At 48.4% G+C, this 16,700-nt stretch overlaps 2 protein-coding genes across 2 annotated transcripts in view; both read left to right on the forward strand.

Annotated features, from left to right (window-relative positions):
- Positions 1-391: 391 nt before the first annotated feature.
- Positions 392-7,658, forward strand: LOC308057345 (uncharacterized protein; the record flags this gene model as incomplete). Its single annotated transcript, XM_080411465.1, has 2 exons — positions 392-1,635; positions 6,920-7,658. Exons 1-2 carry the CDS (start codon positions 758-760, stop codon positions 7,656-7,658), a joined length of 1,617 nt encoding a protein of 538 aa, XP_080267591.1. The 5' UTR covers positions 392-757.
- The window catches only part of LOC308057357 (endogenous retrovirus group K member 24 Gag polyprotein-like), a 201,440-nt gene continuing 186,619 nt past the window's right edge, over positions 1,880-16,700 (forward strand). Inside the window, exons 1-2 of the mRNA XM_080411475.1 lie at positions 1,880-1,937; positions 2,338-5,785. Of these exons, the coding sequence (XP_080267601.1) occupies positions 1,919-1,937; positions 2,338-3,311 (993 nt within the window). The 5' untranslated portion in view covers positions 1,880-1,918 and the 3' untranslated portion in view covers positions 3,312-5,785. The remainder of the gene's footprint in view (positions 1,938-2,337; positions 5,786-16,700) is intronic.

Raw genomic sequence — 16,700 nt, forward strand, 5'->3', positions numbered from 1 at the left:
AAATTAATCAGTTAATAGCTCAACATTTTCTAAATGCACACAGGTATGGTTCATGAACGCAGTATAGTTTTTGCGCTGTCTTTCATTTACTTTCATTAGACCCCAAGTTCATGAATTTCTAGATGAAGTTATCCTAAGAGCTTACAAAGTGATCAGATCCCGTGACCTAGAGCTCGTGTAATGCATCACACCATTCGAGTGAAGAAAAAGCAGTTATACTTACAGATGAAAACCAAACACCACCGCAAAGTAAGGTTTGTACTATGAGGGCTATTTTGAAATGCATCGTTGCACGTAGCATTCCACCCAAGGGCCAAATGGAGATCTAGGCCATTACCAGTCAAGTATCTCCTCGAGTTACTTATTCATGTCTTAGCAGCAGAACGACTGTTGCTAGGTAGGGCCTGGCGGCCGGAAGATCTCGCGCTGTACGGAAACACAGGGCCCCCCTCCAGGTAGCCAACAGCTTTTGGTTTATGATGTAAGCAGACGGAAGTGACATTGTAAACCTAGGCTATATAGTGCCGCGTCGTTCAGCAATAAACGCCATTTGCCATCCACCACATTGGTGTCTGTGAGCTGATGGACCGCGCGGCCAGGGGTCGGCCGCCGTGCCGTTCCTGAACCAGGTCACTGCGTGCCTCAAAAGGCAACAAGTGGTGCCGAAACCCGGGAAAATCACCTGGAGTCGGGTGAACGGCGGCCGGAGCGGCAGGACCAGCCCGGCGGGGAGGACGCTCCCGGACCAGCCAAGAGGATGGAAGCTCTTGCGAAGGTCGTATTACAGCTGCATAAGCAGTGGGGTATTGACTGTAAGCCCAAAGATTTTACTCTCGCAGTCGCGAGACTTTTGGAGCTGGGGGCCATTGACCAGCCGGTGGATATACTCCACCCAGATGTGTGGGACAAATGTTCCTGTGCTTTATGCGATGAAACAATGTCTACTGGTAGTGGGAAAAATCTGAAAGCGTGGGGGAAAGTCGTCCAGGCTCTCCAAAAAGCTAGACACGAGCAGGAGACCTGGAAAGCTGCCAGGGATTTTCTGTTAACCACCCCACGGGTGGGAATTGGGGCGGCTACGCAAACCTCACACCCCCCGGCTGAGGAGGGTTCCGTCGACCCTCAAAGCCGACAGAAAAGTGACGCGCCCACTCAGCGTCCGAAAGACTCTAACATCTTCAGCTCGCCCACAGACTCCTCGGCGAACTCCTTTTGGGGCAAACTGGCGGCAGAGGCCAGGGGCGCTGAGGCGAAAGCTGAGGCTGAAAATACACGGATTGAACCACCACCATATGTGCCCCAAGATGGCGCCGAGCAGCAAGAAGAAGGGCGGGGCGAGACCGCCCCCGGCGGGAGCAGGGGGGGAGCGCTAGAGTTAACAGGCGCACACAGAGGGGAGGGGGAGGAGAACGGGAAGGAAAAGAGTGATTGGCATGACCAAAAAAGGGAAAAGAGCACGAGTGAGGGGCAGAAAGCTAATCAGAATGACCCTCCCCAAAACCGTCCTTATAAGGCAGGCACCTCCCCAAGTGGAAGGCAGGGCGGGCAAAAAGGGAAAGAACCGCCCAATTACACAAGAAAGGGGAGGGGCCGAAGCCCGACCACATACCACCAGCACCCGGAAGTGAACAGTCAGTCGGACTCTGACTCCGACTCAGACTCTGCATGGGAGACTTGGCTTGCAAATACAAAGACCAAAATATCACCACTCACAGGGAAAGAAAAACCTAAGGGGACAGAAATTACTCTCACTGATTGGAGAAAAATACAAATTGCATGTGCCGATTGGGCCCCATCGGACGCACTAGCATTCCCAGTCCGAGTGACGGACGGGGGACAGAGGGTTCATTTGCCCTTAAGCCCTAAGGATATACAAGTGATTGTTAAAGCAATCGCGGGCAAAGGACTCAATTCGGCCATGGTCTCCACCCTCATATGTTGGGGCTCTTGCTGTATTGAATGATTATACTGAACTTTGAAGTAAGTGGAAAAATACTGAAGAAATAAGACGAGGTCACGACCAGAACAGTGGAATGAAGAGGGAGGAACAAATTGCAGATGCTTGCACAAAACCAGAGCCAGCAGGACGCGATAAGAGGAGCTGGGAAACGGCAGAAAAGAGCCTACGTGCCAGAATGAGCAGAAACAGAAATCTTGCCAATAAACAATTGTTAACCAATCATATTATTTTACGCTTGTAAGATAGCCAATCACATTATTGCACGTTTATAGAATGCCAAAGTTTACCTGGTTTGTACAATAAACGGATCAGATCTTGAACTCCATGAGTATTTGAATCTGACTCCCGCTTGCCCGAAATGCCCGCAGCACTCATAGATGGGGTTTTTGGGGGAGATGATTTGCTCCCGTTCGATATAAAACAGACCTGTAGGTTGATTTTTGACGGGGCAGGGATGATTGTGTTTAAACAAGAATGGGAAGAGAACTGTGCGAGGCAGTTAGCCCGAGTAACCGGAGCGGATCATCCGCTACACGGCTCCAGCCTACAGCGGTTGATGGGTACAGACCCAACAATGATTACCCCCCAAGCACAAGCCCAGGGCCTGCGGGCCCATGAAGTTATGGCAACCACCCGTGCAGCTAGAGAGGCTATTCGCACAACCTCTAGAGTTATTGCCAAGCCATCGCCATGGTCCACAATAAAACAAAAAGAAAGCGAGAGTTTCACACAGTTTGTAGATCGCCTCCAAGCAGCAGTCGATTCCTCGACCCTGCCCCCAGAGGCAAAAGGCCCGGTTGTCGCAGACTGTTTGCGGCAACAGTCTAATCTAAAACCCAAGGAAATCCTGCGATCGCTGCCACCTGGGTCAAGTCTCGCAGACATGATTGAACATGTAGTGAGCGAGGAACACCTGGCCCCAATCCAAGTGGCCGTTCGTGCACTGGCTAGCGTGATGATATGCCCCAAATGTGGCCAGCCAGGCCATGCGATGATCAATTGCCCCCAATCAGGAGACCCGCCAACGGCACTCCCCCCGCAAAACCGATCTAAAGGACCATGTTGGGCCTGTGGAAAGAGAGGGCACCTCGCGAAGGAATGCAGGCTTAAAAAGCAGGGAAACGGGAAGGGGAGGGGGCCCCTGGGCCGCACACAGCCCTCTCCCACTTGGGATGTCAGGCGGCCCCATTACACCAACCCCAGACAGGGGGGGTCACTCCCGAACCCGTTGCCCCCGCAGGAAGCAACCAACTTTATGGCCCAGCCAACGACCCCACAAACCTGGCCTCCGTCCCAGGGACAGCAGGGACCGCCCGGTGGGGGCGAGACCCCTGGGTGGCCCTTGCAGTAAGGTGTGACAACCCGCCAGTGGTGTGGGGGATTTGTTCCCTCCATAATTCCCTAAATGGTACCACCATCAGTATCCCCTTTTTGATTGATACCGGAGCAGATGTTACAGTCATTCCTGAAACGAGCTGGCCCCCACCTTGGAAATTGGAAGACGCCTCCACGGTGGGCGGAGTCGGGGGATTAACCCGAGCTCGGAAAAGTGCTCACTTGGTAGCAATCACGCTCCACACAGAAAAGGGACCAGAAAAGACCATTACCCTCTTCCCATACGTCATGTCAGGAGTCCCACCCCTGTTGGGAAGGGACGCCCTAGCCTTATTAAAAGCCAGAGTGACAAATTTACAGTAAGGGCCACTGCCGTACACCCACTTCCACCGATCAGACTGACATGGAAATCGTCCGACCCAGTCTGGGTCGAGCAGTGGCCCCTGTCAAAGCCTCGAATGGATGCCCTTCTTGAGTTAGTTGACCGCGAACTGCAACGGGGTCATATAGAGCCTTCCACTAGTCCATGGAACACCCCAGTCTTTGTAATACCCAAACGAGCAGGCGAGGGGTTTCGTCTCCTCCACAACCTGCGTGAGGTAAACAAAAAAATCCAACCAATGGGTCCCGTTCAAACACTGTTGCCCATGAACTCCATGGTTCCGGAGGGACAACCTTGTGCTGTCCTTGATATTAAAGATTGTTTTTTCTCAATATCTCTGCATGAGGCGGACAAAGAGCGGTTTGCTTTTTCTGTAGTGTCTCCAAACAGCCAACGCCCTAACTTACGCTTCCAGTGGAAAGTGCTGCCCCAAGGAATGATCAATTCACCCACTATCTGTCAAATCACAGTGGATCGAGCACTGGCACCGGTACGGCACAGTGACCCGACTGCGACTATCATTCAATATATGGATGATATCCTGATTGCCGCACCATCAGGCAATCAGGTAGACCACCTGGTGACAATCATTTCAGAAACCCTCAAGACAAACGGGTTTGAAATCGCAAGTGCAAAAATTAAAAGAGGACCCTGTGTCAGTTTCTTGGGAATGGGAATCACAAGTTCTTATATAACACCTCCTCAAATAAAAATCCGTCGAACCGTTAAAACACTCCATGATATGCAACAGTTAGTGGGGTCTTTGCAATGGCTCCGCAATGTTGTCCTGATCCCTCCCGAAATCATGGCCCCCCTGTATGATCTTTTGAAAGGGAAACACCCATGGGAACAAAAAACTCTGACGACAGAGGCAGTAAACTCTCTCGACTTTATCGAACAACAGGTGTCATCAAACACGCTCGCCAGGTGGAACCCAGCTATGCCACTCGACCTGTATGTGCACTTCACGGAAGGGGGGGGAGTAGGAGCGCTGGCCCAAGGCCCTCCTGAAAAAGCTCAGCCAATACAATGGATAGTCCTGGGAAAAACGTCACATGCTTTCTCTCCAGGAGTCGAGTGCCTCGGTAACCTCATCATGAAAGGCAGGAAACTCGCCCTAAGGCATCTGGGCATTGAGCCAGCCAGAATATACCTACCCTTTCGCAAACAGCTCCCAACACAATCAGTGGCAATGTCAGAATATCTAGCTATAGCCCTCGCCGGATTTGGGGGGAAGTCCGGTATGCCACAAAGCCCCCCTGGACTCAAATGCTAGCTATTGTCGACGTCGACCTCCCACGGAAAATCATGGACCGGCCCCAACAGGGACCAATGGTCTTCACAGACGCATCCTCAGCGACCTCAACTGCGGCAGCAGTATGGCAGTCGGGAGGAGAATGGCACTGTGTCAAAATGACCGATCGTGCGATCTCTGTCCAACAGCTGGAAGCAGCAGCTGTAGTGCTGGCATGCGGTCTGTTCCCAACAGAACATCTCAACATAGTAACTGATTCAATGTTTGTGGCCAAGCTTTCCTTAGCCATGTCAGGGCCCGGCGTGTCAACATCAACAATAGCTCTGATGCTAGAAGAAGCACTTTTTTCCCGAAAGGGCACTATATCGGTTATCCATGTCAACAGCCATAACCCAATCAAAGGGTTCTTCCAAATCGGCAACGACAAAGCAGATGCCGCTGCAAAAGGGGTGTGGACACTGAAAGATGCCCGCCAATTACATGAGTCCCTCCACATTGGAGCTAAAGCGTTAGCAAAGAGATGTGGGATCTCGGCCACTGATGCGAAACATATAGTAGCTACATGTCCCCACTGTCAAAAAGCACCATTGTGGTCTAGCAGAGTCAACCCCAGAGGTCTTAAAGCCGCTGAGGTGTGGCAGACAGATTTTACGCTCTGCCAATTGCTAAAACCTCGAGCATGGCTAGCAGTAACTGTAGACACATATAGCGGGGTGATCGTAGCGACACAACACCTTAAGACCGACGCAAAGGCAACCATCCAACATTGGCTAACAGCCATGGCGTGGCTTGGCATCCCTAATCAGATCAAAATGGACAACAGCCCAAATTTTGTGTCTAAATCAGTCCAGGCGTTCGCTCTGAAATGGGGTATTACTCTGATACACGGTATCCCATATAATAGTACAGGACAAGCCATAGTCGAATGGGCAAATCAAACTCTGAAATCTAAATTAGAGGTATTAGCAAAAACAGAAGGTTTTACCAACGTCATTACCTCAAGGGACCAGGCACACTTATTAGCAACAGCCCTGTTAGCTTTAAACCAGTTCCCCAGGGGAGACGAGGTGAATAGCCCTGCCCAGAAGCACTGGGCCACTCGAGCGCTAGAAGAAGGTCCGTACGTCATGATCAGAAATGAGCTAGGAGAGTGGGAACAAGGGTGGAAATTAGTTCTGACAGGGCAAGGGTATGCTGCGGTCAGAAAAGATAACAGAATCAAATGGTGTCCACTTAAGTCTATCAAGCCAGACCTTCAAAATAAAACTAATGAAAACTGTGAGTTTTTATCTGCAGGACCGGATCATCGGACACCCCCGTAACCAGTATACCCTGGTGACAAGAGAAGACGACGAGTCGGCAAGCGGCCTGTCCGCATCTGAGAGCTCTGCACCGGCGGAGTCCAGACAACGGCGAAACAGCTCCCGCAAGGCGGGGCTGCGATGTTTTTGTGTGATCTCAATTTTGGGGTTCATAACGCCGTCTAGCGGCTTGTATGAACATCAGCCGTGGGAATGGGTACTGGCAAGATGGGAGGACCAAAAGATACTGCAAAGGATAGTTACCCCGGGTTCCCCTAGTTTTCAAGTATATCTCTGTGACCTAATCCTCTCAACCCCCTGTTCGAACACTATAATGTATTATGTGTGTCCCAGCTCTAACCCCGGCAAATCTTACTGTAACGTCCCTAATCAGTATTACTGTTCTCGCTGGGGCTGTGAAACCATTGCATCTGGCCAGAAGGTAGCGAAACCAGACCCGTTTCTTAAAACCAGTTGGGGACCAATAGGCTGCACCCCTAGGAGACCAAGTGGGATGGGAAGGACAGTATGCCAAGGGAAATGTGACTGCCAACATATTTTCTTAAACGTAACCAATGAAAACGACCTAGGATGGACATCGGCAAAACTTGGGGCGTTAGATACTGGCAACCCGGCACAGATAGGGGGGGACTGTTTTTTATTAAAAAACAGGAAGTAAAAAGCAGAACAGCGATTGGCCCCAACGTCGTGATCAAAAGCGATAACCAGCAAAGAAAAGAAAACTTGCAGACTGCCATGCCCGCCCCAGCCGATCCCTTACTAACCAAGCAGATAGTTCCCTCAAGCCAACCTAACATGAACCTTCACCATTTACCCGACAAGCCATTTTTTAGCGTGTTAGATGCCACCTTTCGGTCGCTGAATCAGTCAAACCCGGATCTCATGAATTCCTGTTGGTTATGTTATGACGTGTATCCCCCCTTCTACGAGGGCATTGCCCTTGATGCTTCCTTTGATTATTCATCAGACAGCAATCCAACCCAGTGTAGGTGGGATACACCATGGAAAGGAGTTACCTTGAACCAAGTCAGGGGCCTGGGCGTATGTATTGGTAATGTTGCCCTAGCAAGCTGGGATAATGCTGTCTGCGCAAGAACCATTGCGGTTGACAAGACCCGTAAATGGGTGATCCCATCCGCACCCGGAATGTGGATCTGCCATCGATCAGGAGTAACTCCCCGTGTGTCCCTCAAAATTTTTGACGATTCTGCTGACTTTTGTGTACAAATTCTGATTGTTCCTAGGATCCTATACCATCCAGAAGAAGAAATGTACCGCTACTGGGGAGAAGCCAATAGCAGGCTTCAAAAAAGAGAAGTACTGACAGCTGTAACAATAGCAAAGCTGCTTGGTTTGGGAGCAGCCGGCACGGCCACGGGAGTGACCTCCCTAGTGACCCAGTGACGAGGCCTGCCTCAACTGCAAGCTGCCATCGATGAAGACCTACAAAAAATCGAGAAATCCATTACCTTTTTGGAGTAATCCCTCTCCTCGCTATCAGAGGTTGTTTTGCAGAATAGACGGGGATTAGACCTCCTGTTTATGCAACAAGGAGGCCACTGTGCTGCCTTGAAAGAGGAATGTTGCTTCTATGCGGACCACACCAGAGTAGTTAGGGAGTCGGTGGCCAAATTGAGAGAGAGATTGGCTCAAAGAAAAAGAGACAGGGAAGCCCAACAAGGGTGGTTTGAATCATGGTTTAAGCAATCTCCGTGGCTAGCCACCCTGATATCCACCTTGGTAGGTCCGATTGCAATAATCCTGCTGATACTGATCTTCGGACCCTGTATATTAAACAGGCTTGTGTCCTTTGTCCAGAGCCGGCTAGAAAGGGTCAACATCATGTTTGTAGAACACCAACAACTGCTTTAAAAATGTACTTGATCAGTATTTCCCCTGATTCTCCCTGGCTCTCCCCAAATATCCCAAGCTACACTCCATTACCCCCAGTCGCTTCCCAAGTGCCAATTCCTCAGTGTGCCTTATCTTTGTACTCTTTTTTAGAAATATTTTTACTATTTTAGCCTGTTGGGTTAAGCGGGGGGGGGGGGGGGGGGGGGGGGAAGGGGGGGGAATGTTGCTAGGTAGGGCCTGGCGGCTGGAAGATCTCACGCTGTACGGAAACACAGGGCCCCCCTCCAGGTAGCCAACAGCTTTTAATTTATGATGTAAGCAGACAGAAGTGACATTGTAAACCTAGGCTATATAGTGTCACGTCGTTCAGCAATAAACACCATTTGCCATCCACCACATTGGTGTCTGTGGGCTGATGGACCGCGCGGCCAGGGGTCGGCTGCCGTGCCGTTCCTGAGCCAGGTCACCGCGTGCCTGTGAAGGCAACAGACTGTGTTAGTTTAAATTGTTTGCAGTAGTCATTGTATTAAATTAATTGTAATTGGCTACAATGCTGGCTTATCTGTTTTTGAGTTTGCTGCCCAATCTTTAAATCCTGGTAGGCTGACAAATGGGACAAGCTGGTTAGAGGAATGAGCCTCTTTCCAGGGAAAGCTCCACTGACTTGAACTTTAAGCCTAAACTATCACCTTACTGCGTTTACTTTGTGTGTGTTAATGCTTACCTGATAAATATATTTCAGTCGATTTATCAGTTTAGTTACAAGTTGGAGTAAGTGGTCCTTGGCTATACGTAAACCTCTCCTCTGGTTTTTTAACATGTTGTGTGTCATAACACTTACTGTTGTACTTCGATACAAACCGGGAATGATTCTGGTAGTGTTGCAATCTAACGGTAATACTGCATCATCTTGTCTGTGAAGAGAAGGGAATCAAGCCGACTGTCGCTGTTCTACCAGGCAGGGTGGACACCCGAACAGCTTCGGTCTCAATGCCCAAGCCTGGGCCCAGCCCAAGAAACGACTGGCTGCTTCAGTAATTTGGCCATAAGGTATTAACTGGTTGTGTGGGAAGGTGCCTAAACAATACTGTCTGTTCTTTGCTTTGGTATGTCTCATCTGTAATGGATTCTTAAACGTTGTGTGTTGCAGGAGGCTTGGAGAGGCTGTGCTGGTCCCTGGCTGGCAGGCCATGCCCTGTGGCAGGGGCTGGGGTCTGCGGGCGGGCAGAGCTGCGGTGTGCAGAGGCGCAGCCCGTCCCCCGCTGAGTCACTCTGCCGGCTGCTCCGGGGAGGCTGCTTTGAGCAGCGCTTTTGCTTTTGTATTCCTCTTGCTGAGAGGCAATGTTTTACTTTTGTTCTCATGAGATTTTGTCACGTTAGCTTTAGGCCCGTTTCTCACTTATTAATTAAACCTGGTCTGCGAAGGACTGGGGCTGCCCTTCTTCCACCCGTGCTGTGATGTCATGTGCAGATTTTGTATGTAAAGTCTCTGCTCTGACATCATGGCTGACCCCTGTGCAAATACCTGTCTTGGGCTCCAAGTGCAGTATTTTATACACCCGTTCAAGCCACCCACCTTATGGTAATTACAGCATGACAGGATTTCCCTTGTTTGCTTATAGGACATTTGCATGGAATAGGGTTTTAGGCTTTAAAAAGGTTAGGATACAGCCCATCCCCTACTTCCCTCTACTTCGCTGATCCAGTTTTCCTCTTAAAGGAATTAGAATGGTATGACACTACTGGCTCTTGGGGAAAAAAAAAACAAGTGACTGTTTTCTAGTGCTGCGTTACTTTTTAGGTGCTTGTACATTTGTTTTGGTGTCCCATTCCCTTACCCTGTGGTTCATCCTAGTATCTTTTCATATTGAGTCGAGGCCAACCACTGTGTCCCTCACCACTGCTCCTTTCGCTATAGGAGCAGGCAGATAGGGCAAGTAAGAAACAGCGGTAAAAGTGCCAAGCAGAGGATTTGGTTCTCCCTTTCCCAGGCATCCCTTTGATTTGCTTTGTGACTTATTCCATGGTCCTTTATTACCTCTTCTTTAAGAAAAGATAGGTATTTACCACACTGCCATAACATGAACTTTAATTAACCCACAGCTGAACAAAGCAAACCAGACCTAGCACAGATAGTTCTGTCATTCATTGGCATGCTTTAGGCGGGTAAAATGGGAGGAGGTTTACCCGGAGACCTGTCTTCCCTAGTTGTTTAGCTCCTGGCACCACCACCTATCCATCACCTGCCTCAGTCCTACCTTTCTTTTCAGGGTTGTGAAGATTATCAAGGCATATAGGTTGTGTGAGGTCTTGATTTTCGAGCCTTGCTTCTTTGGAGGAGATGCCCTTGTCTGCACAAGGGGTGAGGCATGTGTCACTGTAGATGTCCACCAAAAGCTGGACACCTGGCCATCCTGACATGAGGTGTCTTGAAATAGATCTGTATCAGTCATGCCAGTCTATACATGTGCAAGACATTAGGAAGAGCTATAAGAAAGCAAATGCAGCGTAGTCGTGTATTCTGCACATACACACCACACACCGTGGTGTTCTAAAGCAGCCTTCTGCTTTCAGCCTCCCAGGCAACGTTACTTTACAGGACTGTGCCTTTTTGTGGTGGTTCCCAGGCTCGTTCAGTCTCTTACTGAGCCTTCTTTTATGGATGGATGGTTTTTCTGTCGTAGGTGATGATCAGGGCTTGTATGTAAATCTGAAGTTTGACAGGTAATCTCCGTGGAGCAACAGTGGTGGGTAACAGGTAAACTGAAGCCAGGAAAAGGCAAGAGCACGCCTGCAGTTTCAGGCAGTGAGGCTGTAAAGAGGCTGTGTAAGGACAGTGGTGATGACTAATACGTTGTCCTTTCCAGATGCAGACTTGTGGGGTTTGTGGCAAAACAAAATAGCACGTCAGCACAGGATACAGATGCATCCACAAGTCATGACGAAACGAGCTGGTTTGCCTTTACAATTCATTTATCAGATCACTTCCTGTTCCCATTTTGAGGCTAGAGGCTAATGATTGATAAGTATCACTTCAGGAACACTACATGGTGCTCAGCTCAAATGATGCTCAGTTAAAAAGCAAAACAAACAAAAAAACCCCACCCCCACGAAACCCGAAGAGTGTCTGTTTTGGCTTGAAGAGTATTAAGCAACCTGGGAGGACAGCTGAAAACACTTTGCATATGCCGAAGCAAACAAGAATTTTTGTTGCCAGTTTGGATTTGGGGAGTATACAGAGATGTTCATATGCAACGAATCAGTCCTCAGTTCAGAACTTAGATGCTCATTTGCCTGGGGGGGGTGACCCTCCTATACTTTTTTTTATTTAATCAGTGAAAACTGCTAGCTGGGAATTGATTTGGGGGATCGGATCCAGAAACACCTTTCTCTGAAAGGCAGCAGTAACAGCAGTTCAGTAGAAAGGATAAACAGCTTATAGGTGTCTTCTGACACTGAATATTGGTCTAGGACCCAGATTACTAGAAATGCTGTCCTTCCAGGCTTTCATAATAATCTAAACGTTTCTATAGGTTTTCTATTAATTAGGATACGTAGGGGTGTTTATTGACCATTGAGAAATAATTCCAGTGTTTATCAATCTTGCTGTGTTGGCCGCTTCAACTTGCTGGAATTTGCCACTTTTAATTTGAGGGCAGAACTCTGTGGTTCTTATGCCTATTCCAAGAATTCACGAGGGAGAATAAAAGGCTGTGTGTTGTTTTGGGGTGGGGTTTTTTGTTTGGTTTGGTGGGCTTTTTTGGTTGTGATTGTTTTGTTTTTTAGAACAACAACCGCCTCAGACACACTGTCATGTCTTAGTCACCTCCTCATTTTCTAGTTCTGTGCAAACGTGCTGCATTAAAATGACAGTCTCTCTCGGTCTGCCCTTACGGAGCCAAGGCAGTTACGGCTGCGATTCCAAAGAGAGGCTATGTCCTTTATTTCATTTGATTCCTATTAGCTGTAACAGAGTCACTGGACAGCACTGAAGGATGCTTTACTCAATGTTCTGTCCTGTTTTTGTTTACCCGATTGCCTTAACGGCACAGAAACCATTAGGAACAGCCTTCAGCAATAAGTATTTAGACCCTGTTCAGAGCTTTGAGCACAGCCATGTGAGTTATCTGCTCTGTTTCTCTGTGCTGCTTCAGATTTAAGTTTTTAGAGTAAATGTGGAGTGTGATCAAGTACATTTCGGAGCAATTTGCAGGCACTGCTTTTGGAGCCCGTCACAAACTGCCAATGTGAAATAACGCCTCCTGTGACGCTCATCTGCACGGGAAGCTGTGGGAGCAGCACTAAGCGAGGGTTGAGGGCAGAAGGCTTGAGGCTTCTACTTCTTGCCTACAGGTAACAAGCCTGGCCCCGACCAGGGACTGGGGCTCTATGGAGGAGTTTTCCCTGCCTGCCACGTCCAGTTCCTGTAGCCTCTGGGGAGGGACGGTTTCTGCAGCTCCCTCTGTGCTGATGCTGCAGGCAGCAGCTGAACCAGCCGGGCTGGAGCCTATAAAGAGGATCGGAGAAGTGTACTGAGTTTTCCGATGTCCCATCCTAAGCTAGGTGCTCCCTTGTTTTTGGACCAAGGGCTCTGGGGATCTGTGCTGAACTCTCTACAGTTTATTGAGCCTCCTGTGACCAGATGTGGTGATGACCCCGCTTTGCTGAGGGGAAGGATGTCTGATGTTAACTAGTCATGTCCAGTGGAAGCCTGTGGGAGTTAACGTGGGCATAGAGAGTTCTTTAATCCAGTGCTTGGTGGCACAGACTGCTTTAATTTTGACTTAAATGAGATAGGCACTTGGAATGCAAACTGCAGAGATGTTCCACTTACAAGCAAAGCATTTGACGGTTTCACTTTTCTTAGAAAACTGAACAGGCAGTATAAATAAAGGAAGCAAGCTGAACTGTAAAAAAAATAAAATAAAAATCAGTGAAGCTATCAAGGAACTATGTGTACCCTCTAGAACAGGGGTCCCGAAACTTTTTGAACAGGGGGGCGGCATGCAGATGAAGTGGCAGGCAGTCATCTGCAGTTGCTTGGTTCCCTTCCCCGCCCCCTCCCCCCCCAACCCCTGGCAGGGGCAGGGGGGGTCTGTAGATACTGGGGGCCGGATTGAGGACCCTGGGGGGCTGTATCTGGCCCGCGGGCCGTAGTTTGAGGACTCCTGCTCTAGAAATTCAGCTAGCTAACATACCAGTGGGTGAGATTTGTGCATTTTTCTTGGTGGAAAAATATTTCTGCCCTGTGAGCCCTGAGGATGGCTCTGATAGCAGGGAGAGGCAGTTTCTATCACTGTGCAGAAGGGTGATGCTTCTGCTTTCCTGGCTGGGTTTGGTAGTGCTGTCAATGGTGATTGTGTGGCTCTACCAGATCAGTCATTTGAAATGTTGCCGCTTGTTATGTATAACTGGTGGCTTTGGTCTGGTGGGAAGCTAGATCTGCCCTTCACGCTGTGTGACAGGCCATCAAGACCATGTGTCAGACTGGTTATGCCTTTACTGGTGGCTATAGAAAATCAGAGGGCAAGTGCTGCTCCTCACATTCACTCTTTCCACCTTTTTGCAGGCTCCGTGAGAGAGCACCTAGATGTGTTTGACGTGTCTGGGAATGAAGCAGACATGGCTTTGCCACCTCCATCAGGATCTCGGAAGGGGAAAATAGTAAGAGAAGCTACCAAAGCCGCAGCAGAATTGGGACAGGGGAGATGGGAGCTCCCAATAGGGTTGGACATTTGGGAATTGTGTGCCAGACAAGTACAGAATAAATGCTACATGTGAAGCAAAGACACCGTAAGGTGAGGAGTGTGTGAAGGGTGTGTTTGTATGAGAAAGAGCAGTCTGAAGGCACAAAAGGAAAATTGGTTGAACACAAGGATAAAATAAATGAAAACATAAAGCAAAAGCAAGAAAACAAAAGTAGTAGGTAATGTTTATTTGGAGGGGAGTGTGTGTGTGTGTAAATCCCAAGCCTTAGGAATAGCCTGCAATTTCAAAAAAAAAAAAAAAAAAAACCACCCCCAAAAAGGGCAGGCTGGGGGGAGAAAAAAAGAGACTGGTCTAGGAGAAACATGTAAGAACAGGGAAAGAACCTGGAAAGGGCATGAGGTTTAACGAAACATTTGAGTTGCCACTAGCAGCAGGGATGTCCACTGTTAGCCTGTATAAATGTGTGATCTAGTGGTGACACGGCCTCTCCTCTTTCTCTTCTCGGTCCCTGTGCTCCCCTAATACATCTGCCTAGTCTGGGCTCTGGTCCGGCCCCATCGCCAGGGTGTTTGTGCTGTGGCCAGGCTGAAGGGTCCTTAGTTTCTATTGTGCTTGTGGCGGTTCACTGTAGTACAAATAATGGATATAAGCTAATTATTAATGTAAGCTATGTTGTCATAGGGAGGCTGAGTGGGAGAGAAAATTCACTTACAAAGGTTTTCAAAGAAAATATTTACCAAAGAGCTTTCTCTGTTGATGTGTCCTGTAAGCCTAGAATTTGACACTGGTTCTAAATTAGTATTTTCCTGGAAATCGTAATAAAGGATGCACCCAGTATCTAGCTGTAGTAATTCAGCAGTGTGTATGCAATATGACAATTACAAGGGCTCTGTGTTAATGGCTGGAGGAAAGCAGCCCCTGATCCAGTGTTTTGGGTTTGCTGTGCCTCTGAACGTTCTCATTTGGACAATTTCTTTGTGTTTTTGCGAGAGAAATAACATCTATTTTTACGCTGTAGCAGGAGTCCCAAAGTGACTTGAAACCTAGATGGTGAAATGGAACCACAGACCAGTTAAGACCCGCTTGATTAGTCAGTGGCACAGTTAAAACACTGTGCTGGACAGCATGAATTCATAGGTGCAGCTCTATTGCCTGACATCTTATCATACGCTGCCGTGGTAGGTCACGAGCTAAGGTGAAGCAATGCTGGTGGTAGTGGAAGATTTTTTTCTCTTAAGAAAGTATAAGCTGCTGCAGGTGGTTGGCAGTTTTCTTTCGAGCGCTGAATCTGCAGCTGGGCTCTGTGCCGATCAGGATGCTTGCTTTCTTTTGAGACTTGAGGTGAATGGTGAAAGCTTGAGGCTGTAAAAGACCCCCAGGCACTTTGGCAAGATTTGGGCAGGAGCTTAGACCTGGCTTATTTCTGTGCAAAATCCTGCATTTTAAAATGTATATAGGAATCTTTGCCCAAAGTGATGTAAACTTTGGTTTTTTCTCCATACTGTATTATCACATTGAGTAAGGTATTCCCAACATGCAAAAGAAAAGTACTGAGAGGCTTCTGGTGAACCATTGTACTGAGGGGCTTGGGCTAAGATGCAGCAAATGCTCCTTGGGGTTGTCTTGCTTTGTCGTGTAAAGTTTTAAAATGTGGCATCGAGCCAGCACCTGTTTCCAGTACCTGCTTTGTCCTGTAATCTCAGCCATATAATAGTGTAATACCTGGAGGGTATGTCTTAGCTGGTCTGACTTTCAATATCAGCCCTTCAGTCCTCTGGAGTTTCGCCATAGTTTAAACTGGCTCCCGATCTTGATGTTTCAAGTGACCATCACACCGCTTCTGCAATGAGCACAGTTTGGCCAGACCCAGAGATCTAGCCACATAGCGTTTTCTAAAGAGAAAGTTTAAATGCGGTAAGAGGAACACATACAGACCTAGGTACAGCAGAGCCTCTGTGTTGCGTGCTGTTGTTACTGATGATGCTTCACCAGCTAGTTGGGAGTTACGTGAGGCTTTGCTCACTGGTGTTTTTAACCATGATCCATCAAGGAAATGCGCAGAGTTTTCATGTAAAATCTAATAGGCTTTTATATACAGGCTTCTCTGCTGGGTTTCGGACTCAGGAACGGATACTTGTGGCTGGATCCTTCCAGAAAGGGGACATCGTCCGTGCACGTATAAAGAAAATGCCCATTGATTTTCTTTTAGCCACTGACAGAAGTGCGGGTGGAGGTCAGGCCAGACTGGCATGGCTACCTCTTGTGAGTTCACCAGTTGAGCTGACACCAAGGTGAGCCCAGTCTTTAAATTCCCTTGCGTGCTTCAAGGTCTGCGTCATCCAGTTTGTGCTCGTTAGAAGTACAAGATGAAGCTGGACGCTGCCCACCAAGTGTCCGATGATGTTCTCTTTGCTGCACATCTGTAACGAGAGGCTCTAGAGTAATACAAACCTGGTCAGTAAAGGCAGCAAAATAACACTTTCCTTTCAAACACCGAAACTGGTAAAAGGGTGTGATTTGTCTATCGCTGCCTGTGTTCTCTTTGACCCAGGGAGGCTGTTTGGAGCTGACGACTTCTTGCCTGTGTTGGCATATGTGCTGGCCCAGGGTGATACGCTGGAGCTGGATACTGAAACTGAATACATGGTGGAATTGCTGGACCCATCTTTGCTGCATGGAGAAGGTAATCAACTGCTATTAGAACTGAGTGGAGGGCTGGGGAAGGGGGATTCTTCCTCACCTCGTTTGAGTAGAAACCCTTTTGACGGAGTCATGTAGTCGGTGATGGCGGTAGTGTAACAAGAGAACCTCGTAATTATTTCCACCTTAAAATAAGAGAAGGCTGGTTAGCTTGCAGAGTTGCAGCCCCAAGTGACCTGGGAA

This window comes from Falco punctatus (genome assembly GCF_963210335.1).
Source record: "Falco punctatus genome assembly, contig: scaffold_42, whole genome shotgun sequence".
NCBI classification, from domain to species: Eukaryota; Metazoa; Chordata; class Aves; order Falconiformes; family Falconidae; genus Falco; species Falco punctatus.